The following is a 25,208-nucleotide window of genomic DNA, read 5'->3' on the forward strand; positions in this document are numbered from 1 at the left end:
GTGCCCTATGCCAGTGGTGTGGGCACAGGAGCATGAGCCCTGTGCCCCTACAGTACCCAGGTCCATTCCTGGGCCCTGTAAGTTCAGTGCTGCCATTTAAGAGTACATGGTGCTGAGAGCTCGTCAAACACGAATTCCACAGCACCATAATGGCAACACTGAAGACTGAGAAGTTTGATATCAAACTTCTCAGCACATTCAACCCGCAATGATGCCAGTGTTGGGTTTAATGTACCAAGCACCACAGAGGGCATCTTAGAGAGGCCCCCTGAAACCTAACCTACAGTCCATGTCTGGTCTGAGAGGCTGCCTAGGCTGCCACACAGCAGACATGTTGCTGGACCCCTGGGTAGGAGAGCCCCTCCTCTCCTGGGCCTGCAACAATGCGCACATCCTGGGCGAGGTGCTAGGTCTCCTCCCCAGGATGGACAGGGGGGAAGCTTCAAAGGCATGCCGCCTCTGTGAGCTTTCCCAGGCCACTTGCAACCCCCACTCTGGTGGGAAGCCTGGCCGGAAACCCCAAATAAGGACAGAGGATGTGCCAGCCTGCCAACCCCACCCCTCAGGTGGGGGAAGCGAGGTGAAACACGTCTCCGGGCGCTTGCCATCTTGAAGGTGGGAGGGCCTACACAATCAGGACTAGGCTACTGCCCCCCTCCCACAGGAGAGTAGCAGAATAGGGGGTGTACCCACCCCAGGACAGGGAGCCATTGGTCCCTGCCCTTTACCTACCTGTAACGCCCCTAAATCTAGTATTTAGGGGCACCCTGAACCTTCCTTCCCCGGATTCCAGATTCCTAAACGCAAAGAAGAGCAAGAAGAAAGAAGACCTGCCGTGCAGCTGCTAAGAAGAGGAAGACACCAACTGCTTTGGCCCCAGCCCTACCTGCCTGTCGATCCTCGAACTTGCTCCTGCTACAACCCGGCACCTCTTGTGGCCAGCAACCTCACAAACCCCAGAGGACCTTTCTACCTTTTGGCTCCAAGCGCCTGGGACTCCCATGAGCAGAGGCTCTGCTCAAAACCAGCTTCTAATCCCTGGCACCAGCCCGGAACCGCGAACCCTGCACACTCTGCAACCACCAAGCCTGGTCTGTGCCGGAGTGAACAAAGACCACAAGGACCACCCCCTGGCGACTGTGACCCCGAGTCTGGCACCCAAGGACTTCCCTCGACGCTCCTGATGACGCCTGCAGCCTCAGAACCAGGTACTCCCCCAACCGCGATCAACAGAGGGTAAGATTTCCCGGCACCAAAAGGCACAGCGGCCCCCTGTGCCCAACTCCTGGGTACCTACCTATCCTCCAACTACCCTACTTACATCTCGAAGTGGTGGGGTCACCTGAAGATTCTAAGTCCCAGCCTTTTTCCCAGGAGCTTTCCCATTGAAATCAATTGAGCGCCCGAAGGCTCAAAAGCACCCTGCACCCAGCCGCCCGAGTGGCCCTGGCAGTGTAACCTCTACACCGATCTACTTCCCCATTTGCCCTGAGCAAGTGACCAGGAGCCCAGCTCCCACAGCCGCATGGCCTGCTAGTCAGCAGCCACCAACCAAGGCCCCCCTGCCTCCCATAGGATAACATTGGGCCTAACTCACTCTGCACCCGGCTGGCCCTGCGCCACTGAGGGTGTAACAACTGTACCTTCCTGACCCTGGGAGACCCCTGAGTCTGTGCCCAGAACCTTAACTCTGCCAGTCGAGTACTTACCCAAAAGCCGATAACTAAATTTTCTCCATAGGGTAACATTGACTGGTTTCTTCTGAAATTTCTTCTAAGTGTGGAGTTACTAAAACTTAAAAAATTCACCAAAAATCAGCCGAGTAACGAAAACGAAAATACTCACCTGCTTTTAGGAGAGATCCCAGTGCTGGATCTTGGTGCCCAGCACTGACCCTGAAAAGTACTCGCAACCGTACTTACCATTAACCCAAATTTCTTCCATAGGAAATCATTGACTGTTTTTCTGTGAAATTTCTTCTAAGTGTCGATTTTTGCAAACTTTAAATATTCTTTAAAAATCGTGCTAACTGTGAAAACGTAATTTTAGATAGAGGTCCCAGTACTGAGTCTAGGAGCCCAGTACTGGATTACAAAAGTAACGAGAACATACTATACCTGCAACTTGAATTTTCTTCCATAGGGAATCATTGACTGTTTTTCTATGAAATTTCTTCTAAGTGTCAACTTTTAAAATAGCAAAATATTGCCTAAAAATCATAACCGTAACTAGTCGACTTTTATCACTTGTTTCTAAGGACTGAATCTAGGATCCAGTCCTGGAGTTATAAAAGTAATCCTGAAAATAATCTGTTGTAAATAACTTGAAACTTCCATTGAACTCGATGCATTTTTGTGATTGAAATTGTGTTGCCTATTGCAACAACTTGTAACTATCTACAAAAGCCAACTGCACATTGCAAAAGTATTTACCTAAAGCATCTCATTCTGAGAAAGTATATTTTAATACCTATTGTTGGTTCTAAAATAAAAACACATATATTTTTTATATAAACCATTGGCCTAGAGTTCAGTTTTTGAGTGTGTGAAACCATTTGCTGACTGAGTGTACAACAAAATGCTTTACACTGTCCTCTGATACCGCCTTACTGCTCGACCTAGCTACCACTTTAGAGAGTAAGGTTGTATCTAACTTTAGCCTCTGCCAAACCTCTGAAGACTTTTGACTCTGCACACACTGTACCTATTTGGGAACAGTATTTCTCCAGTATTGGGGTGTCTTTCATAGATTCACATGCTTGAATATTCCCCGTCGTCGGAGTGGGAGTCCCACGGTAAATAATATAGCAATATATACAGCCATAATATATATATATATATATATATATATATATATATATATATATATATATATATATATATATATATATATATATATATATATATATATATATATATATATATATATATATATATATATATATATATATACATATATATATATACATATATATACATATACATAAGTAATCATATAAAACAGAGATATAAGTAAGTAATAACATCAAGAATGTCCCTATATGAAATTTCCATAGAGATACATGGAAAGAGAAAAAAGACATTCGTAGTCTATCTCTGTCATTATGTTAGTCCGAACTCCGGCCAATCAGGCGCCAGCTCCTCTCTAGAACCTTCTCCTCAGAGCTCCTCACCTCAGATTTTCTACCGCACGTCGTGTGAAAGGGAGTCTCCCTGAGCTCTGCTCAGTTTTTTCTCTTCAGGATGACTTCAAGTAAGAAGTCTTTGTTTAGACCTTGTTCTTTTGTGGAAAGCTACGTTATTCTCAGAAGATCCACACAGTAAGTGTATTTACCCCAGTATTGGAACTTTCATAGATTCTCATGCTTTGTATCATTCCCCGTCGTCGGAATGGGAGCCTCGGTAACAAAAATATATATATATATATACATATGTATAACCATAAAAACAAAAGAGAAAAATAGGACTAGGCCTCATCTCATTTTGTAGTATATCACCCTCTTTGTGTAAAAGAGCCCAAACTTTTGCCAGGGCCAATCAGCACAGCCTCACCCTCTGGAACCTTCCTGAGAGAGCTCAGAGCCTCAGATTTTTCTACCGCACGTTGTGCTAGGGAGTCTCCACTGAGCTCTGCTCAGTTTTTCTCAGAATTTAACTTTTGGATATCTTTATTGCCATCTTTTGTGACAGAATGTCAGAAAGGGAGAAGAAAGCTTTATTTAGAGCTTGTGCCTCTTGTGGGAAGAAGAGACTGTTTGTGGAAGACAGGCATGAGAACTGCATATACTGCCTGTACCCGGAACACAAGGCCACAGACTGTAAAATCTGTCGGACCTTCTCGACCAAGACCTTGAGAGACAGAGAGGGGCGCTTGCTGACGTGGCTGCAGAAGTTGAAGACCAGGGAAGTCATCTCTTCGGATGAGGAGGAATCTATATCTGGCACCTCCTCCAGGAGATCGAAGAAGAGGGGTAGGTTATCTCCCTCCACTTCTGCGGAACCCCCTCTCAAGGTTCCTCCCAAAGCCCCTCACGGGATCTCTGACAGGTCTGAGGAGGCTGGTCCCAAAAAATCTCCTCACGACAGTGTAAAGGAGAGGCAGGGACGGGCTACTGTGGACATAGCCCCTAAGGACATAAAGGAGGTTGCTACATCTTCCACTCCGTCCCAGAAGGAGAAACCTGTAAAAAAACATGCTGCAGAAACTCCTCAGTCAGTTCCACTGAAGAAACCGCGTCCGTCGACGCAGGCGAAAGCAGGTACGTCGACGACGATCTCCTCAGTTAAGCCTATTTCCATGGGGCCGTCGACGAGACCGTCGACGATGTCTACTTCGTCGTCTTCGACAGCGGTGTCGACGACGAAGACCACGTCGACGATGACGACGACGAGTTCGTCGATGTTGATGACTACAAGTTCGTCGACGAGACCGTCGACGGGTGCTCCGCCGACGATGAAACCTACTCCGTCGATGAAGCAGAAAGCTCCGTCGACGACTGCTCCGGCGACGACTGCTCCGTCGGCGACTGCTCCGTCGACGACTGCTCCGTCGACGTCGATCACAGGACTGTCGACGGCCTCATCGTCGACGACTATTTCAGCTCCGTCGACGACAGTTGCCTCTCAGTCGACGATGTCGTCGTCGAGTTCGTCGTCACTGGTAATCCCGTTGCCATCGACTCTGTCGACGAGACCGCCGACGGGACCGTCGACGACGAAAAATTTGGAATTTACCACCCAAAGATTAGTGATTACACCGGCCATGACTTCCCCTAGGCGGGTCACGCCTTTGCCACCATCCATGCTTCTCGAGGACTCGGAGGAGGATGAAGAGGATGGGCAGTTTGGGGACGCATACAGCCCTTCAGACCTGAATGTCAAACAGCAGGACACAGATACGGAGGAGTTTTATGGTCCAGAGGTGCAGGAGGGGCACCAAAGCTTGACACAGGGATTACGCCCCCGCTCTGAGGCAGGACCTGATTGCCTTGCCAGTGGCTTTAGTGTCGGATTTGCAACAGATGCTGCAAGACTATAGATCTCGTTTTCCGACGTTGCCGGATCGCACTCCAGTGCGTCCTTCTCCATTGGAAGTGCCACGTGACATGCCAATGGACTTGCCACCTCTACCAAGGGAGGTACCTCGTTCCATTTCACCGGTGCTGCCCTTAGTGGTTCCCCAACCTTCAGGTACGGAACCTGCTGATGATGACGCAGACGATGCAGATACGGACGAAGACGATGAGGGACAGGTAATCCCTCTTACAGATCCAGGGGATCCGGATGGGGACCCTGATGATACGCAGGATCCAGATGCTGTAGGCCGAGAGACAAATATATCACCTCCGGCGGACATTGGTGGTTTCCATAATTTGATGGAACGGGCATCCAAGAGGTTTGGTTTGCCCTTTACGGTGGAGCAGTCTGACTGCTTCCTATATGACTTTAAAGCCCAATATAAGAAGTCTGTAAGATCTATTCCCATTATAGAACATGTCTGGGATGAGGGTCTGAAGACAATGCAAAATCCAGCAACAGTCATTCCGGTTCTTCCCCGGCTGGAGAAGAAATACAAGGCACCAGAGGGCAGTCCTGCGTGTCTTCTAGGACAACCTAAGCCGGATTCCGTTATTTCACAAGCCGCACAAAGTAAGTCAAAAAATCCGTCCACTCCATTAACCACGCCTCCAGATAAAGAAGGCAGAAGACTGGACAATGTGGGTAAAAGATTCTCCACCATGGCCAGCTTGTTGGTGCGTGCGGCTAATTCTCTGGCTATTCTGGGCAGATACGACCGCCAGATGTGGTGTGATATGGAACCGTTCCTGGACCAGCTACCAGAAACTAGTCAAGACGAAGCCAGACAGGTGCTGATGGAGGGAGAACGATGCTCTTCGGAAGTCATCGACTGTGCGATGGACATTGCTTCAACTGCCTTCAGGGCTTTGGCAGGGTCAGCCGTCTTGCGCCGTCAAGGCTGGTTGAAAGCGACCTGGTTTCGCCAGGAGGTCCAGAATAAGATCTTGGACCTTCCCTTTGACGGAGAGATGCTTTTTGGTAAGCATGTGGACGACGCCCTCCAAAGCATTAAAAAGGACACCGATACAGCTAAGTCCTTAGGATCTTTGACCTACCGTAAAGTGCCATTCAAAGGGGCACGTGGTCGGGGGTTTTCTAACTACAGAGGAAACCAACGACAATATTCCACACAATCTGGACAGTCCTATAAAGGTCAATATTCCAGCCAGCGCCAAGGACAGTCGGCGTCTTTCTCTCGGCAGTCCCAGAGAGGACGTCAGAATCGCCAGGGACGAGACAACGCCAAGAGGCAATAGCGGCCTCCTGGCTCTGGCTACTGTTCCTCCCCTACCACAAACACCGGTCGGGGGCAGGATATCTTTTTGTCTGGACAGCTGGGTGCGTTTAACATCAGACCGGTGGGTCTTGAATATAGTTCAGAGTGGCCATACGTTGGAGTTTCAAAATCTTCCTCCAACAAGAGCTCCAGACGCCCGTGCAGCGAAACATCTCCGACTATTACATCTCGAAGCCCACCAGCTTTTCATCAAGGGGGCGATAGAGCCCGTGCCACTTTCACAAAGGGGCAAGCGGTTTTATTCCAGGTTCTTCCTGGTTCGGAAGACGGAGGATGCATGGCGTCCTATACTAGACCTCAGGGAGCTCAACACCTATCTCATCAAGCTCTCTTTCAGGATGGTCACTCTCCAGGATATTCTACGACTACTCAATCCGGGAGATTTTTTGGCATCCCTGGATTTAGAGGATGCTTACTTTCATGTTCCAATCCACCCAGCTCACAGGCAATATCTACGCTTCACAGTAGGCAAGAGCCATTTCCAGTTCAAGGTGCTCCCGTTTGGCCTGCGGTCGGCACCCCGCATTTTCACGAAGATGCTGGCACCAGTCGCTGCTTTCCTGAGGAAGCAGTCCTTGGAAGTGTTCCCGTACTTGGACGACTGGCTCATCAAGGCTCCGTCGTTCAGGGCAACGTCTCACGCTGTGTCAACTTGCATAAGTTTGTTCGCCCATTTGGATCTTCAGCTCAATGTGTCCAAGTCGGAACTGATACCCTCCAGGTCACGGAAGTTCCTTGGGGCAATTCTAGACACGAGACGATGCACGGCTCGTCCGTCAGAGGAGCGTCAGGGCAAACTGGCCGCTTCCGCTCGTCAAATGCTGCACAAGAGACATGTATCGGTTCGACAGTACAAGTCCTTGCTCGGATCAATCTCATCCTGCATACCTTTGATACCGCATTGCAGGCTTCATATGCGCCCTCTACAGGAGGAGTTGGACAAACAGTGGCGTCAGGCAGAAGGATCGTTCAACGACAAAGTATGGATAACGCCTGCCATGCGCACAGCCTGCGAATGGTGGCTGGTGAAGCAGAACATCGCAGGAGGATTAACGTTCCGAATCCCTCCTTCTCCTATGGTGGTGACCACGGACGCTTCCCTAGAAGGGTGGGGAGCAGTCCTCCAGGAGCTTCAGGTCAGCGGTCACTGGAGTCCAGCAGACAGACGGCACCACATCAATCTTTTGGAGCTAAGGGCCATTCACTTAGCCTTGCTGGCGTTCCTTCCCAGACTTCGGAACCGTGCAGTGCTGGTCCGGACAGACAACACTACGGCCATGCACTATATCAACAAACAAGGGGGAACGAGATCGCGGACGCTGTCCAAAGAAGCTCAGGTGATCTGGGAATTTGCGATCTCTCACGGGGTCACTCTGCGAGCCGAGCACCTAGCGGGGTGTCTCAACATCACAGCAGATGCTCTAAGTCGCCAGACGAAGGGGACACACGAGTGGGAGCTGGATCAGGCCACGCTGGAGGCAGTGTTCAAGAAATGGGGTACTCCGACCATAGACCTCTTTGCGACCCCGGAGAACGCCAAGTGCCGGTTTTACGCAAGCAAGGTTCCCCAGCGAGGGTCTCTGGGGAATGCCCTTTCGATTGCTTGGTTCGGCGCATTTTGCTACGCTTTTCCTCCGATTCCCCTCATTCCTCGAGTTCTCAGGAAGGTCAGGGCAGAACCATGCAAGATGATCCTCATTGCTCCAGCATGGGCGCGGCAGTTCTGGTACTCGGAGCTCCTACTTCTCTCCCAGGATCGCCCGATTCGCTTGCCACTGATTCCATCTCTGTTATCGAGAAATCAGGGGCAAGTCCTCCATCCGGATCCGGAGTCACTTCACTTGTCAGCGTGGCTCCTGAACACAGAGAATTCCGCCATCTGAATCTGTCTAAGGAATGCAGGGATGTTCTATCTCAGGCGCGGGCACCAAGCACTAATAAGACCTACAGAGCAAAATGGAAGAGATTTTGCCTTTGGTGCCAGAGGAATAAGCTCCATCCTTACAAATCCCTGCCACATCAGATTTTGCCCTATATCCTGTCTCTGGCTAAATCAGGTCTGGCGCACTCTTCGATCAAGGTACATCTGGCCGCCATATCCCGCTTTCGACGGAAGACATCGGGGCCATCTCTATGGTCTGCAAGGATTGTTAAGCAGTTCCTTAAGGGGTTATTTCGGATGTATCCTCCGGTCCGGCCACCTCCGCCTATCTGGCAGCTTAACCTGGTACTGGCTCAACTGATGAAAGCGCCCTTTGAGCCGATTCACAAAGCGGATTTGAAGTTCCTATCTTGGAAACTAGCCCTTCTCCTGGCATTGACTTCGGCTAGGAGAGTTAGTGAACTCCAGGCTCTCTCTATAGTGGAGCCTTTTCTACAGTTCAAGAGGGATGTCATGATTTTGAGAACCAACCCAAAATTTATCCCGAAGGTGCCTTCGGAGTTTCATTTGAATGAACCCTTAATTTTGAACTCCTTTTTTCCGCGTCCTTCCACTCAAGCGGAACGAACATTGCATTCTTTGGATGTCCAAAGATGCCTGAAATTCTATCTGGAGCGCACACGCTCTTTCAGAAAGTCTACTCAACTATTTATCGCCTACAGTGCACCACGGAAGGGGTTACCGCTCGCCAAGAGTGGCATTTCCCGCTGGATCTCCAGTGCAATTCAGTACTGTCATCAGGCTGCGGGCAAACCTTTGGATAAAAGGGCCCGAGCGCATTCTACGAGAGCGATGGCGTCTTCAGTGGCTCTCTTCGCTGGAGTGGCGATTAAGGACATTTGCAGGGCAGCAACGTGGAGCAGTGTACACACCTTCACGAAGCACTACTGCCTGGAATCGGTGGGACGAGCTGACGCTGCTGTTGGTCAAGCAGTCCTCCGGAATCTTTTTCAATGAGAGGTGAGCTTTCCCTACAATCCCTCCATCCTGGTAAGCACATTTGGTTTCAGTAATGGTTGTTTTATCATGTACACTGAGATGATTTTGTAAAGCCATGTAGTTACCGAAATGTGCTTGTCGTGATCTACTGCTTGCTATTCTGATACAAAGCATGAGAATCTATGAAAGTTCCAATACTGGGGTAAGAAAACAAGTTACTTACCTGTAACCAAAGTTACAGGTAAGTAACTTGTTTTCTTACTGTCTTTACCCTACCATGAAGTGGGTGAATATAAATTCTGTAGAATTTTTTCTACAAAAACTCTGAAAGACAGGGAAGGCCGTCTCTTGTTGTGGCTCCAGAGACTTGAGGATAAATATGAAGTAATTTTCTGAGGTAGAAAACTTTACTTCTGGCCGTTCCCACACAGCCTCAAAACGCAGTAGTGTACAGGAGTTACCTACTCCTTCCTTAAAAGAAGAAAATGTCTCTGACTATGACATCTGCCACTTCTTCTTCTTTGAATACTGCTGTGTCGCCCACGAGACATAGTTCTCAGGCTAGTGAGGTTTTCAACTTTCCAGTTTTTTCAAAGATGGCTTCATCGTCTACGATGGCTCCGTCTACGGTGGCTCCGTCTACGGTGGCTCCGTCTACGGTGGCTCCGTCTACGGTGGCTCCGTCTACGGTGGCTCCGTCTACGGTGGCTCCGTCTACGGTGGCTCCGTCTACGGTGGCTCCGTCTACGGTGGCTCCGTCGACGGTGGCTCCGTCGACGGTGGCTCCGTCGACGGTGGCTCCGTCGACGGTGGCTCCGTCGACGGTGGCTCCGTCGACGGTGGCTCCGTCGACGGTGGCTCCGTCGACGGTGGCTCCGTCGACGATGGTTCCGTCGGCGATGGTTCCATCGGCAATGAATCTTTCGATGGTGGTTTCCGTCGACGATGGTTCCGTAGACGATTCCGTCTACAAAGATCTCTTCAATAGCCTTCTATGCCTCAGAGCCCGTCGACTGCAGTCTCATCGGTAAAAATAAGGGTTTAAAAAAGACGACTTCTGCACAGAGGTCATTAAAAATCCAAATCTCTTCGACATATACAGCGACTACTTCGTCCTTTGCTGCTGTTCCTTTATTACCATTACCACCGAGTACTTGACAAGAAAGGTCGGGTGAGGTTATATCGGTGGAGGATTCCCGCCTTCCTTAACCATTGTTTTACCACTGACTCAGATCAAGATTCAGAAGAAGGTTTAGCTGAATCGGTTGTGACAACTATAATCGGCGGTTTTTCCTTTATCACCACAAGTGTCTGTGGTTCCGCTTACTCCAGTGGTGCCAACAACTATATCGGAACCGGTACCGGCTACAATACTTTCTGTGGTAATACCTACAGTACCGCTGAGACATTCTTCAACTCGGACACTACCTCCTCATGATACTGAAGAAGAAGAAGAAATTCCTCAGGACAGGGAGGATGGTGAGATTCTCGATGATGGTGGCGATGCTGATGATGATGATGGTGGTATGGGGGAGTGGGATAACTATCATGCCCAAACACCATCTCCCTCTCCGGTGCTACCTGGTGACTCACCACCTGTTGATATGCAAGTTCCACCAGTTAAGGGATAGGACAGCACTAACGTTCAAATTAACGAAGGATTATTTCCTGTACGATTTCAAAGATCAGCCTGTTAAACAAACACATACAATCCCTATAATCGAATTTATTGGGGAGGAAGGCAAAAAGATTATGGAGGCCTCATAGTCTTCCAGCACGGGTGCCTAGATTGGAGAAAAAGGTACAAATCACCATTAGGAGCACCAGCGTGCCTCACTGGTCAAGCGAAGCCAGATTCTGTAGTCACACAGGCAGAGCAACACCGGGCTAGAAACCCTGCATCTACGATCACTGCACCACCTGATTGTGGTGGATGTCGTTTGGATGCCATAGGGTGAAAATTCTCTTCGATGGCTTCCACCATGGTGAGAGCGGCTAATGCTTTGGCCATCCTGGGTCGTTAGGACCGTCAAGTATGGGCGGATATGTCAACACTAGTTGAGCAACTGCCGGAACCGTCAAAGACCATGGCATATGACGAAGAAGAGGTTTTATTCGGAGATCAGGTGGATGAAGCTCTCCAATCGATAAAGAAAGATACAGATACTGCTCGCTCTCTGGGCACATTGCAATTTTGATAACAACCCTTTCGGGGTGCACGCGGACGCGGCACCTCCTCTATTTTCGAAGAGGAATCAATCAATATCGACCTTATAACCAGGGTTCAAACCGATATTCCTCTAACCAACAGCAAACTTCTCGACAGCAGTCTTCCAAGACGTACAGAGGAAAATCCTCTTACAAGGGTTACACTCCTAAGAGACATGACTTCCATCAGTCCCAGAAAATTGGAGATCGAATCTATCGGTACTATTTTCAATGGTCCTCCATACAAGGAACCGTTGGGTTTTGGAAATTATAGCAAGAGGTCACACTTTGGAGTTCATCGAATTCCCTCCACCCACACCACCTACCGGACTGCCACCGGCTCATATCAAAGAACTGTTACAACAAGTTCAATTTCTATAACACAAGGGAGCCATAGGAGTAGTACCAAGATTTCAAAAGAGGGAAAGGATTTATTCCCGATTCTTCCTTATCACCAAAAGGAAGGGGGAATGGAAGCCCATTCTAGATCTGAGGGCTCTCAGCAGGTATCTAAAGAAACATTCTTTTCGTAGGCGAACGCATGTAGAGATCTTGCGATTATTTTCACAAGGAGATTTCATGGAAACAATCGACCTCCAAGATGCATATTTACATATCTCCATACTACGACAACATCGGAAATTTCTTCGTTTTCGAGTGGGTCGAGGGGATTTTCCAGTTCAAAGTTTACCATTCGGACTGCGCTCGGCCCCTCGAGGGTTTACAAGGGTGCTAGCCCCTGTGGTAGCGTCCTACGTTCCAGGGTGTTCAGATCTTTCCATTTCTGGACGACTATCTCCTAAAATCACAATCGAAAGTTCAACTTCTACAACACACACATCTTTGACAGGAGGTGTTTTCGCGCCTTAGGGCTCTCCATAAATACCACAAAGTCCCATCTACTGCCTTCTCATCGCACGGATTTTCTGGGAGCAACTTTAGACACAGTGTCAGCAAGGGCACTTCTCTCCCAAGACCGTCTTCAAAAAATTCTCCGACTGGTAACCCTCATCAGATCAAAAAGACCCGTTTCTGTAAGAATATTGAAGTCCTTTCTGAAAATGGCGTCATCATGCGTTGCATTGATCCCTCATTACAGATTACAGACACGCCCCATCCAAGGAGTACTGGATGTCCAAGAACGCCAGGTTACAGGTTCTTTGAACGATGTTGTAAACGTCACAGATCGGATGAAGTTGGCGCAAAGGTGGTGGACGCAACCGTTAAATCTAACGGAAGGCATTTCTCTTCTGACAATGGTACCAGACATGACAATAACAGACGCCTCTCTGGAAGGATGGGGTGCTCATTTGGAGGTTTTATCAATAAAAGGAAAATGGTCAATAAGTCAAAAAAAAAAAAAAAACCTGGCACTTCTACAGGTTGGATCTCATGGCTATATATTGCTGGCTCTCAAAGCTTTTCATCCTTTAATCCAAGGAGAATCAGTCCTGATACAGACAGATTATACAACCTGCATGCACTATATAAACAAGCAGGGCAGGATAAAATCTCCGAAACTGTCTCGACTAGCTCAGTCGATTTGGGATTGGTCTATCAACCATCGCATCACGATATGCAGCAGTTAATCGACCGGGGGTATCCAATATCCTGGCGGATTCCCTGAGCAGGTCCTCCTCATCGACCCATGAATGGGAGTTGCATCAACCAACTCTAGAGAGGATATTTCAACGATGGGGTCGCCCACAGCTGGATTTCTTTGCCACACTAGAGAACCGGAAATGCCGAGATTACGCAAGCTGGCTTCCCCACAAAAGATCTCTGGGCAATGCCTTTTGATGGACTGGTACGATCTGTTTGACTACGTTTTTTCTTCCCCCAATCCCACTCGTACCTAGAGTTTCTGTGGTAGATGCGGAGGCAACCTTGCCATCTACTTCTATAGCCCCCCGTTTGCCTCGGCAGGCATGGTTCTCAGAACTACTCCTACTGTCTCAATCCGAACCAATCATTCTACAGCCTCGTGCAGATCTACTCACGATGGACAAGGGGAAAACTGGTCATCCGAATCCCTCCTCACTGAGCTTATCAGCTTGGAACCTGATCACTGTGAATTTGCCCATTTGGATACTCCACAGGACTGTAGAGACATTTTAGCTCAGACGAGGGCTCCTTCTACGGTGAAAACGTACAAATTAAAGTTGAAAAGTGTTCCCCACTGATGTGCATCTAATGGGGGGTGCACCCGTTTTCACTCCACACCAGAACAATTGTTACCGTTCTTCTTGCATTTAGCTAAGTCCGGGTTCTCTCATGCAACCTTTAGGGGTTTTTTCTGGCAGCAATTTTCCGTTTCCGTCAGGATGGTTCAACTTCCCTTTTGTTTCTTCAAGGATTATCCATCAATTCGTCTAGGGGTTATTTTGCAAATCTCCTCCATTGTGGCATCTGAACATCGTATTGGCTCAACTAATGAGACCACCGTACGAACCGATTCACAAGGTCGAGTTGTAGTATCTAACATGGAAGGTGGCTTTTCTTCGGGCGCTAACGTCTTCTCGTCGCGTCCGTGACATTCATGCATTTACAATAAATCCACCTTTTTCCTACAGTTCAAACCAGATTCTGTAGTATTGCGTACAGATCCAAATTACTTGCTGAAGGTGCCTTCAGACTGTCATATTAACGAACCAGTGATTTTAAGAACTTACTTTGCTATCCGCAAACTCCTACGGAGCAGAGATTACATTCCCTGGATGTGAAACTAGGTTTAACATTCTACATCAGCAGAACGGCTGCTTTACGAAGGATTGATCAACTATTCATAGTTTATGGACGCTTTCACAAAGGTCGTCCAGTGACGAAACCAACTATTGCACGTTAAGTTTCAGCTGCCATCGTCTTTCTGCCATCAAAAGGCAAACAAGCCATTGCAGTCACCAGTGAGGGCTCACTCCACCAGAGCAATGTCTTCCTCAACTGCTTTATTTGCTGGAGTGCCTTTGCATCAGAGCTGCAGAGCAGCTACGTGGTCGAGCAGACACACGTTTACAAGACACTATTGCTTGACAACTTTAAACGAGGAGGATGCTGCAGTTGGGCAGGCAGTGCTTCGCAATCTTTTTAAATAAGATGAGCCTCTTCCTTCCCTCCTCCATATTGTTTCCATTTATAATTGACATAATGATGCATTTATACTGTTACAGTTATTCAGAACTGTCATATGCATAAGAAGATTGATTGTCATTACAATTTCGAAGCTGTGTGATCATGGAAACAATGATATTGTTACTGCTAGCTATTCTATATTCAAGCATGTGAATCTATGAAAGACACCCCAATACTGGAGAAGAACAATTGTTACTTACCTGTAAACAGGTGGTTCTCCAGTATTGGTGTCTTTCATAGATTCACATGCGACCCTCCCTCCTCCCTTCAGAGGCTCTCTTCTCCTCATACACTCTGAGTCACTATGGTGCTACGAAAATCTGAGGTGAGGAGCTCTGAGGAGAAGGTTCTAGAGAGGAGCTGGCGCCTGATTGGCCGGAGTTCGGACTAACATAATGACAGAGATAGACTACGAATGTCTTTTTTCTCTTTCCATGTATCTCTATGGAAATTTCATATAGGGACATTCTTGATGTTATTACTTACTTATATCTCTGTTTTATATGATTACTTATGTATATGTATATATATATATATATATATTATGGCTGTATATATTGCTATATTATTTACCGTGGGACTCCCACTCCGACGATGGGGAATATTCAAGCATGTGAATCTATGAAAGACACCAATACTGGAGAACCACCTGTTTACAGGTAAGTAACAATTGTTCATACAGAGCCACTTTCTCACAGCGGGTAAGAAAATCTGACCCCTAAAGGCACCCCTGCACCCGGCGCCCCACGGCCTTGTGTGCCCAAACCAACGGGGCCAAAATAACCCAAGAAATCCCAACTTACTCCTCAATCGGTGGTCGCACCCCGAAGATCCTCGCCCCAGAGCCTGCAGTGCTTCTTCAAACCGGAGGTTTTCCATAGAAAACAGGGCACCCGACCTCAAAACAGCACCCTGCACCCGGTCGCCCTAGTGCCACTGAGGGTGCATTTTTGGTGCTCATCTATTTCCCTATTTACCCTGACCTAAACCCTAGGAGCTTTGCTCCCACAACCCAGTTGCCTGCTTGCCAGCAGCTACCAACCCGAGACCCCCTATCCTCCGTAGGATAACATTGGGCCTAAACACACTGGACCCAGCCGCCCTATTGTCGCTGAGGGTGCAACCGCAGTGCATCACTGACCCTGGGGGACCCCTGAGTCTAACCCCAGAACCTTAACTCCCACAGTCTATTACTTACCTTCAGACCGATAACCTGTTTTTCCTCCATAGGATAACATTGACAATTTTGCTTCGAAAAAATGACGAAGTGTGGAGCTTTGAAAACTAAAGATATTCTTTAAGAATCATACAAATAACCAAAACTCATTTACTTACCTGTTTACAGGAAATGTCCCAGTGCTGAATCTAGGTATCCAGCACCGAGTTAAAAAAGTAACGTAAAAGTAACTTACCTGCAATTTGTTTGAAAACACCTATTTATTCCAATGTATTATATTTGCTGAGAGTTACAATCTACTACATTATCTGTAAATCAGACTGAGTACAATTTCTACTGCATTTACAAACTGTATTACAATCAAGTAACTTATTACTGCAAAGTATTTTATGCTTACCTGTGCCAGGCTAGAAATAAAACAGTATATTTTTATATACAAAAACAATTGGCCTAGAGTTCAGTTCTTAAATGTGTGAATTCATTTGCTGACTGTGTACTTCAAATGCTTAACACTGTCCTCTGATACTGCCTTACTGCTTGACCAAGCTACCACTATTAGAGAGTAAGGTTAACCTCCGTCTGCCTTTGGGGACTCTTGGACTCTATACACACTGTACCTCACTTTGGTGCAGTATGTATAGAGCCAGTTTCTTACACTAGTTACTTTTCTAACTCAGTGCTGGATACGTAGATTCAGCAGTGGGACATTTCCTGGAAACAGGTAAGTAAATATGTTTTGGTTGTTTGCAGGATTTTTAAAAAAGATCTTTAGATTTCAAAACTCCACACTTAGTCGTTTTTTGGAAGAAAAAACAGGTCATTGAAATGAATTGGCTTTTTCTGTAAATTGCAGGTAAGTTACTTTGTACGTTACTTTTCTTACTCCGTTCTGGATTACTGGCTTCGGCACTGGGACATTTCCTGTAAACAGGTTAGTAAATACCTTTTGGTTATTTGTGCGATTTTTAAAGAATATTTTTAGATTTCAAAACTCCACACTTAGAAACTTTTTGGAAGAAAATTGTCAATGTTACTCTATGGAGGAAAAACAGGTTATCGGTTCACAGGTAAGTAATTGTCTGTGGGAGTTAAGGTTCTGGGGTTAGACTCGGGGGTCCCCCAGGGTCAGTGATGCACTTTTGTTTAACCTTCAGCAGCACTAGTGCGGCCGGGTGCAGAGTGATGAGGCCTAATGTTATCCTATGGAGGATAGGAGGCTTCTGGCTGCTGGCAAGCAGGCCACACTGCTGTGGAAGCAAAGCTCCTAGGGTTTAGGTCAGGGCAAATAGGGAACCAAATTAGCACCAAAGGTGCACCCTCAGCGGCACTATGGCGGCCGGGTGCAGGGTGCTGTTTTGAGGTCGGGTTCCCTGTTGTTTTCAATGGAGAACCTCCGGTTTGCAGAAGCACTGCAGGCAAGGAGACTAAGGCCTTCTGGGTGCGACCAGCACATCGAGAGGTAAGTTAAGGGTTGGTTAGGCACCGTTGGTTTGGGCACACAAGGCCGTGGGGCGTCGGGTTCAGGGGTGCCTTTTAGGGTCGGATCTTCTTACTAGCGCCGGGTCGCGGTCAGGGGGGTTTTCTGGATTTAGGCTGTAGGCGTCTGCTTGAGGCAGGTTAGGGGTCGTGGATCTCGGGTCAGTATCGCCGCTGGGATCGCCTTGTTGTGTTTTTCCACTCGAGCTCGGGCCGGGTTGGGCGGTTGCAGAGTGGGCTGGATTCACGTTATGCAGCCGGAGCCAGAACTAATCCAGTGCTCACGGGAGAAGCAGTCTTGGAAGTGAAGGGAGGCTGGTCCTCCAGGGTTTTCGAGTTGCTGGCTGCAGGACACACCTGGAATTGCAGGAGCAGGTTCGGTTTGAGGGGAGACAGGCCGGTAGGGCTGGGGCCAAGTCAGTGGGCGTCGTCCTCTTGTTAGCTGGCTGTTCAGTCCTTCTACTTTTCTTGTTATCAGGCTGGATCTGAGGAAGCAAGGTTCAGGGTGCCCTCTAAATACTAAATTTAGGGACGTTACAGGTAGATTAGGGCAGGAACCAATGGGTCCCTTCCCTGGGGTGGGTACACCCCCTATCGCGCCACCCTCCAGTGTGAGGGGGGGCACGAGCCTGTCCCTGGTTGGCTAGGTCCCCCCGTCCTCAAGATGGCAGGACCTCAGTTGTGCTTCACCTCACCTACCACACCTGAGGGGTGGAGTTGGCAGAGGTGGACACATCTCTTTCCCTCACTTGTTTTTCCCGCCGGTTCTCCCACCCAAAGTGGGGGGTAGAACCAGTGGGGACCAGTTGCTGAAAGCAGCAAAAGGTCTGGGGAGGCTCACAAAGGAGGCATGCCTTTGAAGCTTCCCCTTCGTGAACCCTGCCCATCCTGGGGGAGGAGGCTTGGAACCTAGTCCCAGGATGTGCATTGTTTCAGGCCCCCGAGAGCAGCAGGCGCTCGACCCAGGGTTCCCGAAACATGTCTGTCTGTAGCAGCCTAAGCAACCATTCAGTCAGGTCACTAGAAGTTGGTCGATTTTCAGGGGGCACCTCTAAGATGCCCTCTTTTGTGCATTTTACATTAAATCCCACACTGGCATTAGTGTGGGTTTAATGTGCTGAAATGCTTGACACTAAACTTTCCAGTCTTCACTGTAGCCATTATGGTGTTGTGGAGTTCGTAATGACAAACTCCCAGCACCATATACTCTTAATGGAGCACTGCCCTGGGTACCTGTGGTACCATTTACCAAGGGCTGACATGTCGCCAGAGATGCCAATTGGGTTTAGGCTTCAATGCAGTTTTTAGAGTAGGAACATCGGCCCTGGGTACCTGATTAGCAGGAGCCCAGGGCACACTCGGTCAAAAAACATCAGCAAAAAGTGGGGGCATACCATGCAAGGAAGAGGACCCTTGCTCATAGCTATCCAGTGGCCTGACCATTGCCCTTAAAGTGGAAAACTCACATTAAAAAAAAAAATGGGGCCACAAAGGGCATCAACCTGTATGTCAGGTGGACAATGGGCTTTTTTATTTCCTTATTTCCCCTTGACACCACGATCCACAAGCAGGAAACTGTTTCATGGAGGCATTGCAGGAATGGGGCAGACTCTCCCCTATGGGGAAAGTGGAAAGGCTGTTTTTGGTAAGGAATCTCCACCGGACACCGTTGAGAGAAATCACCTGCCGAAGTCCTTCGTAGTCGGTGCAGCTTTGTGATATCAGTACGCTTAGGTCACATATTGGCGGGAAAGGGGGCTAATGCAGAAGCCCACATTAATCGGGTTAAGATGCCTTGAACTAAAAAACATTTTACCATTGTAAATAACGTGTATATATATCAATGTATTTAAAAACAAATTCTAACGTTATGTTTCAGTATCCATAATATTTGGTTTGAAATTTCTTTTACAGATGGTGAGTGTCTATCAAGTGCACCAGCATTCGTGTTTCCTGTACCTAGGCAGCATATTGGTGGATGAGTATGGAATGGAGGAAGGGTGCCAGCAGGGTCTATTGGATATGTTGCAGGTAAGACTAGTAAGCATTGCTCCCAATTGTATATAAGTAATATGAAGAGCTCTTCAGAGCTTGCTCTTGTTTGTGGTACTAAAATAAGTACAATAGATCATTTAAAAATGAATTATAATGTTGACATTTTTGCCAATAAATCACAAAGGTTGGTTCAAACATTATAAGTACAGAATAACTATCATTTTTGAAAATGATCCCCTAAAAGAAAACATTTCTATAAAATATATATGGGTTTTATGGAATGTTTTTCTTTTCTTTTCCATGAACTAGAAACTAAGTGGATCTATGTTGTGTGCCTTTTTAGTCAGTCTAGGCTTTTTGACGCTTCGCATGTTTTTTTTTTTTTTGAGTCCGAACTAGCAATGTTTAAAGTAGTGCACTCAGAATGTAATCCTCTATGGGATAAAAAATAAGCAAAGGCATGTTACCACTTGACGTCCATGCTGTGAAGTAAGGATCCCTAACTATGGTTAGATCTTTGACATGCTTACTTTTCTTTTATATATGTGTTTTGTGTCTTGTACTTAGCATGCTAATATGTTAACCATCAAAGCCCATGCCTTTCTCGGGGCTCTATTTTCTTTCTTTATAACTATTGAAATTCAGGGGTTTTCCTCTCCTCTGCCTACCATGGAGGAGGGTGCCTCGTACACGATGGTGCTTCGTCGGGCCGCTGAGGTCCTCCACCTTGATCTACCTACGGTGGTCCTGAAAACTAGTCTCACTGAGGTGCTCCAGACTGCGTCCATTTCGTCTGAGCCACTGCTGCCTTTTAACAACACGCTCAGTTTCCGAGGGTAAGGATGCAGCTAGGTTCGCCATTCGGTGTAGTTTGGACACCGCGGACTCACTAGGTAGCCATTTCTACGACTGTGGCTCTTAGTCGCCACGCCTGGTTGAGATCTACCGGGTTCTCGCCAGATTTACAAAGCTCACATGCCCTTTGATGGCACCCGCCTGTTTGGCGATAAGGCTGACAGTGCGCTGGAGCATTTTAAGTACTCGCGGGCTACGGTCAAGTCCTTAGGTATTTCCACAAAAAGCCCAGCCACTCCTGATTTTCGTTCCTTTCGTGGCAACGGCAGGGGCGCCCAGGCGCGTTCCTTCAGCAAGCCTGTGCAGACCCAACCGCAGCGCGGATGCGGCTTCCGCAGGGGCGGGTCTGGGAATTAGCGTGGGGGTCAGGCCACCTCTGCCTGCTGTTTCTGCCTCCAAACCTTCCTAATTTGAGCTTTGTGGAGCATCCCACGCCAGTGGGTGGCAGGATCCGCCATCACCTCCCCCACTGGCACGCTATCACATTGGACACGTGGGTACTGCAGATCATCCGCAAGGGTACTCCCTTCTCTTTCAGTCCACCCCTCCAGCCATGCCACTTCAGTTTCGCCGCATGTCGGGGGATCACTTGGCGACTCTCCAGCGGGAAGTTACCACCCTCTTGGCAAAGGGGAGCCATCAAGTGTGTTCCGGGGCCGGAAGTATGGAGTAGTTGTTATTCCCACTCTTTCTGGTTCCCAAGAAGGACAAAGGGGGTCTACATCCCATCAACTGCTTCCTCGGGAAGGTGAAGTTCAAAATGCTGACTCTGGCTCAGGTCTTGGCTGCCCTTGACCCTGGAGACTGGATGGTAGCGTTGGACTTGCAGGACGCATATTTTCACATCCCCGTCCTGCCGGCCCACCGGCGTATCCTGGGGTTCACGGTAGGCCATGAGCATATTCAATTTGCCGTGCTCTCCTTCAGCCTTACCAGCGCCCCTTGGGTGGTCATGAAAGTGATGGCGTTGGTCGCAGCTCATCTGTGCAGGTCAGGGGTGTCAGTCTTCCCCTACCTCGACGACTGGTTGTTGAAGGCAGGCTCGCCCCAGACAGTCATCTCCCACCTTCAGACTACGGACGATCTCCTGCATTTGCTGGGGTTCTTCATCAACGTGCGGCAGTCACATCTGAGCCCCTCTCAGCAGCTCCCTTTTATAGGAGCTGTTCTGGATTCGACGCGGTTTTGGGTTTATCCTCCCGAGCAGCGAGTCTGGAGCAGCGAGTCTGGGATATTCAGGCGATGATTACGATCTTTCAGCCTCTATCCCGGGTTTCAGTCAGGATGACCCTCCAACTCCTGGGCCTGCTAGCCTCCTGCATCCTGCTGGTGCAACATACCAGATGGCATATGCGGGCTCTGCAGTGGGACCTGAAGTTCCTGTGAGTGCAGCATCAGGGCATTCTGTCCGATCATGTCCAGATCTTGGAGTGCACTGCACAACAATTGCAGTGGTGGCTCCCGGATTGCGATTGGGTGAAAGGCAGATCCCTCTCCCTTCCCCAACCGGAGCACACAGTGGTGACGGATGCGTCCCTCCTGGGATGGGGGGGCCACTTGGGAGAGGCGGAGATGAGAGGACTCTGGTCTCTGGCGGAGTCCTGGCTCCATATCAACCTTTTGGAGCTGCGGGCGATCCGACTTTACTGAAGGCATTCCTTCCCTGAACACACCAGTAGTTGGTCAGTTTTCATAGCGCACCTTTAAGGTGCCGTCCAGGTGCATGTATTAATAAATCCAACACTGGAATAAGTGTGGGCTCATAAAATATGCGATGTTTGATACCAAACCTCCTTGTTTTCAGTGAAGCCTTCACAAGCAAGCACCTTGGAGAAATACAGTGATAAACGACATAAAACTACAAATTAGAAAGCTGCAACATGCCTGGCTCAAAACAAAAAAGAAACTAGACAAACTTCACCTACAGAAAATTAACAGATTATACCAGTCAGCTATCAAAAAAAAAAGGTACTATTCAGACATAATTCAAAATGCTAAATGTGCAAATAAAGAATTCTATCAAATACTCCATGAATTTCGTAAACCAAATTGCCTAGAAGGAACTCATCCCGTTACTCAAGATTTCACAGACAAACTGGCAAACATTACACGGACTAAGCAGAGACGTTGGACTCATACTTAAAACAGAGACAAAGCACCAGCATTAACCCTTTTACAAAACAACAATCCAAGAATACTCTAACTCAGCCTCCCAGTTCCTTCTAGCACATTTCACACAATGAATTTATGGACCTGGTCAAAGTAAGCAGGCCTGCCGGCAGCCATTCTGACCAGTGTCCACCCCAAACTTTGAAGACAATTCTTCCAACAACCTCTGCTGCCACTCCAGTAAGAAGAATCGTCAACGATTCCTTAACTACCGGAATTATTCCAAAAGAACTCAAAAAGTCATACATACCCCCTTTACTGAAAAAAACAAACTTGGACCTGCTGAACCCTGACTACTACAGACCAATTACAAATTGACCTGTTCGAGGCATGTGAGATGTAGATCGCATGCTGTGCATAGCCTGCCATCTAGTGTTGGGTCCAAGAGGGAAAACTTATCACCAATACTTCCATTAAGTGCGCATTAGATGCAGCAAACACAGTAGCACTCGCAGTGAACACCAGCGTATTGCTACGCAGACTTGCATGGTTGAGAATTTCAGGTTTCAAACCTGAGGTACAGGCCTCCATTCTCAATCAGCCCTTTGATAAGGAACACCTCATTGGTCCAGCACTTGACACTTTGCTGGAAAAAATGAAAAAAGACGCTGAGGTTGCAAAGTCTATGGGGGCTTTACAATTACCTCCTAATAGGGGTTCCTTTCCCCGATCCTTTTACAGGGGTGGCTCCAAAAATGTTACCACAGAAAATCCCTCCCCCCCTCCTACAAGGGCAAGCACCAATTTACCTCATCAAGTGGATATTTTAGTGGAGGTTTTAGAGAAAACAATGGTCAGGGAAGAGGCAGAGGCAACTTCACACTTCTCTTCCAGGGGATCCTCATCAATAGTCATAAGCACTGAATATTCCCGCCCATGTGCGGGGACCCCGGAAATAATAAAATTATATATGTAAAAAACATACATATATACAGCTCTGTATATGTATAAACATATATCATTTTTTCCAAGCAAATGCAGCTCCCATAAAAGGCTAGGCAATGTAAATATACACATCCAATAACACACATATATCTATATATATGTATAAAGGTATAACAATACACCCAAATCTCTTTTTTTTTTTTTTTTTTAATGAGGTAAACACTCATGAGAAAGCAAAAAATAAAGAGAACAAACTGTGGAAAAACACAGATGTATAACACATTGCCAGCCTGCAGGCTGCATTGCAATACAATACCATAGAGACTAAAAAGCCCTGTACAGGTAAAAACTGGCACCGTGCCTTTAAGGCAGCCCTGACTTCCATATCCCATCATGCCTCAGGGGTGACAGTTAGGTCAGTTGTTCTTTCCGGCTCCTTCAGTCAGGACCCTGGAATTCAGCTCTCTTCTTTTTTGACTCTTTAGTCAAAAATTATAACAACTTTAAGATTTTTTTTGGACTTCTTCTTACTATTTCTGTGAGGAAGTCAGTATCCTGTGTTTTTCTGACTGATTTTTCAACCATTTTGTCAGAAAAATGCCTTCTTTATTTGTTCCATGCCCATCTTGTGGAAAAAAGAAGGCTGCGTCAGACACACATGAGGTGTGTATCATCTGTCTGCCGGACTCTCACTCTCCAGCAACATGTCGTCATTGTGAAGACCTTTCCAAAAGGACTTTAAAGGAGAGGGAGAGGATTAGGCTGTATGGCCTAGCAGAACGGTCGACGTCGAAGCAGTTGGTCCCTGTTTGCTCTCCATCGACGTCGGGCTCGGCGTCGAAGACTCCAGCGGCGGGATCGTCGCTGAGAGGTGAGGAGTCAAGGGGAAGTCATGCTGCAAAGAGAAAATCGACGTCGACTTTATATTCAGCGTCGAAGAGGATGCGTTCGACGTCGACGGCGTCTAAAAGCTCGGCGTCGAGGACTCGGCGCCATAGTTCAACGTCGAAGAAGCATCTGTCGACGTCGAGAGAAGATCGATCGACGTCTGCACAGAGATATCGTTCGTCGTCGAAAGAAAGACATCGTTCGACGTCGAGGTCGGCGAGACATCATTCGACGTCGCGAGAAGAACGTAGACGATCTCCACAGTCGACGTCGAGACCAAGATCGCCGTCAAGATCAAGATCGCCGTCGAGGAAACATCGTTCGACGGCGAGGAGGCTTTCGACGTCGTCGGAGCTTTCGACGTCGAGACAGAAGTCTCCGTCAGGAGTGACGTCGAGGCAGACGCCTCCGTCAGGGCCGACGTCGAGGCAGGAGCCTCCGTCGGAGTCGACGTCGAGGCAGGAGCCTCCGTCGGAGTCGACGTCGAGGCAGAGGCCTCCGTCGGAGTCGACGTCGAGGCAGAGGCCTCCGTCGGAGTCGACGTTGAGGCAGGTGCCTCCGTCCTCACAGGTCTCCAAAGCTTTGGTGAGGTACATGAAGCCTCCGTCGAAGGTAATCTCGACGTCGAGACAGGAAGCTCGGAGCCTCGAAGATTCGAGTCAAAGATCTCCGGTGATAGGCTTATCACCGTCGAGGCAGCCCTCTGTTGAGGGTACGCAGGAGGTTTCACATATTCGCCTCACAATTCGACCAGTCTCAAGGCGAAAATCTCCTCATAGACTGATATATACAGCTCCGGAGTCACCGCGTATCATTTCTATCTCGCCTTCAGGATCAGAGGGCTCAGGTTCAAGGTCAGCATCACCAGAGCTTGTACATCAATCTCCAGTTCCTGCAAGAGAAAGTTCGCAGGAGGAGGACAATGCTGTGCCTCAAAGTCCCGTAAGGGAGATGCCTCAGGACCCTGCTATGACAGACACAATAAAGGCATCGCTAACAAGAATAAGGGGCGTGGTATTCCCAGCGACACCGATCAGACCAAGATCTCGAGAAAGAGAATCCCGAAGTCACTCTCGAGCACCAAGAAGGCGATCCAGGTCTGCCTCCCTCAGAAGAGAGTCGACCAGATCAGAGAGAAGGCGCCGTAGGACCCCTTCTACCTCCCCTTCT

General features: G+C 48.1%; 1 protein-coding gene across 3 annotated transcripts in view; it reads left to right on the plus strand.

Moving 5' to 3' along the window:
• Nucleotides 1-25,208, plus strand: part of TNPO3 (transportin 3) — a 1,119,313-nt gene that overhangs the window by 838,185 nt on the left and 255,920 nt on the right. For all 3 annotated transcript variants that reach the window (XM_085653697.1, XM_085653695.1, XM_085653696.1), the window contains exon 17: nt 19,161-19,277. In XM_085653697.1, coding sequence (XP_085509823.1) covers nt 19,161-19,277 — 117 coding nt within the window. The remainder of the gene's footprint in view (nt 1-19,160; nt 19,278-25,208) is intronic.

The sequence above is a fragment of the Triturus cristatus genome, chromosome 4_1 (genome assembly GCF_964204655.1).
Source record: "Triturus cristatus chromosome 4_1, aTriCri1.1, whole genome shotgun sequence".
Lineage (NCBI taxonomy): Eukaryota > Metazoa > Chordata > Amphibia > Caudata > Salamandridae > Triturus > Triturus cristatus.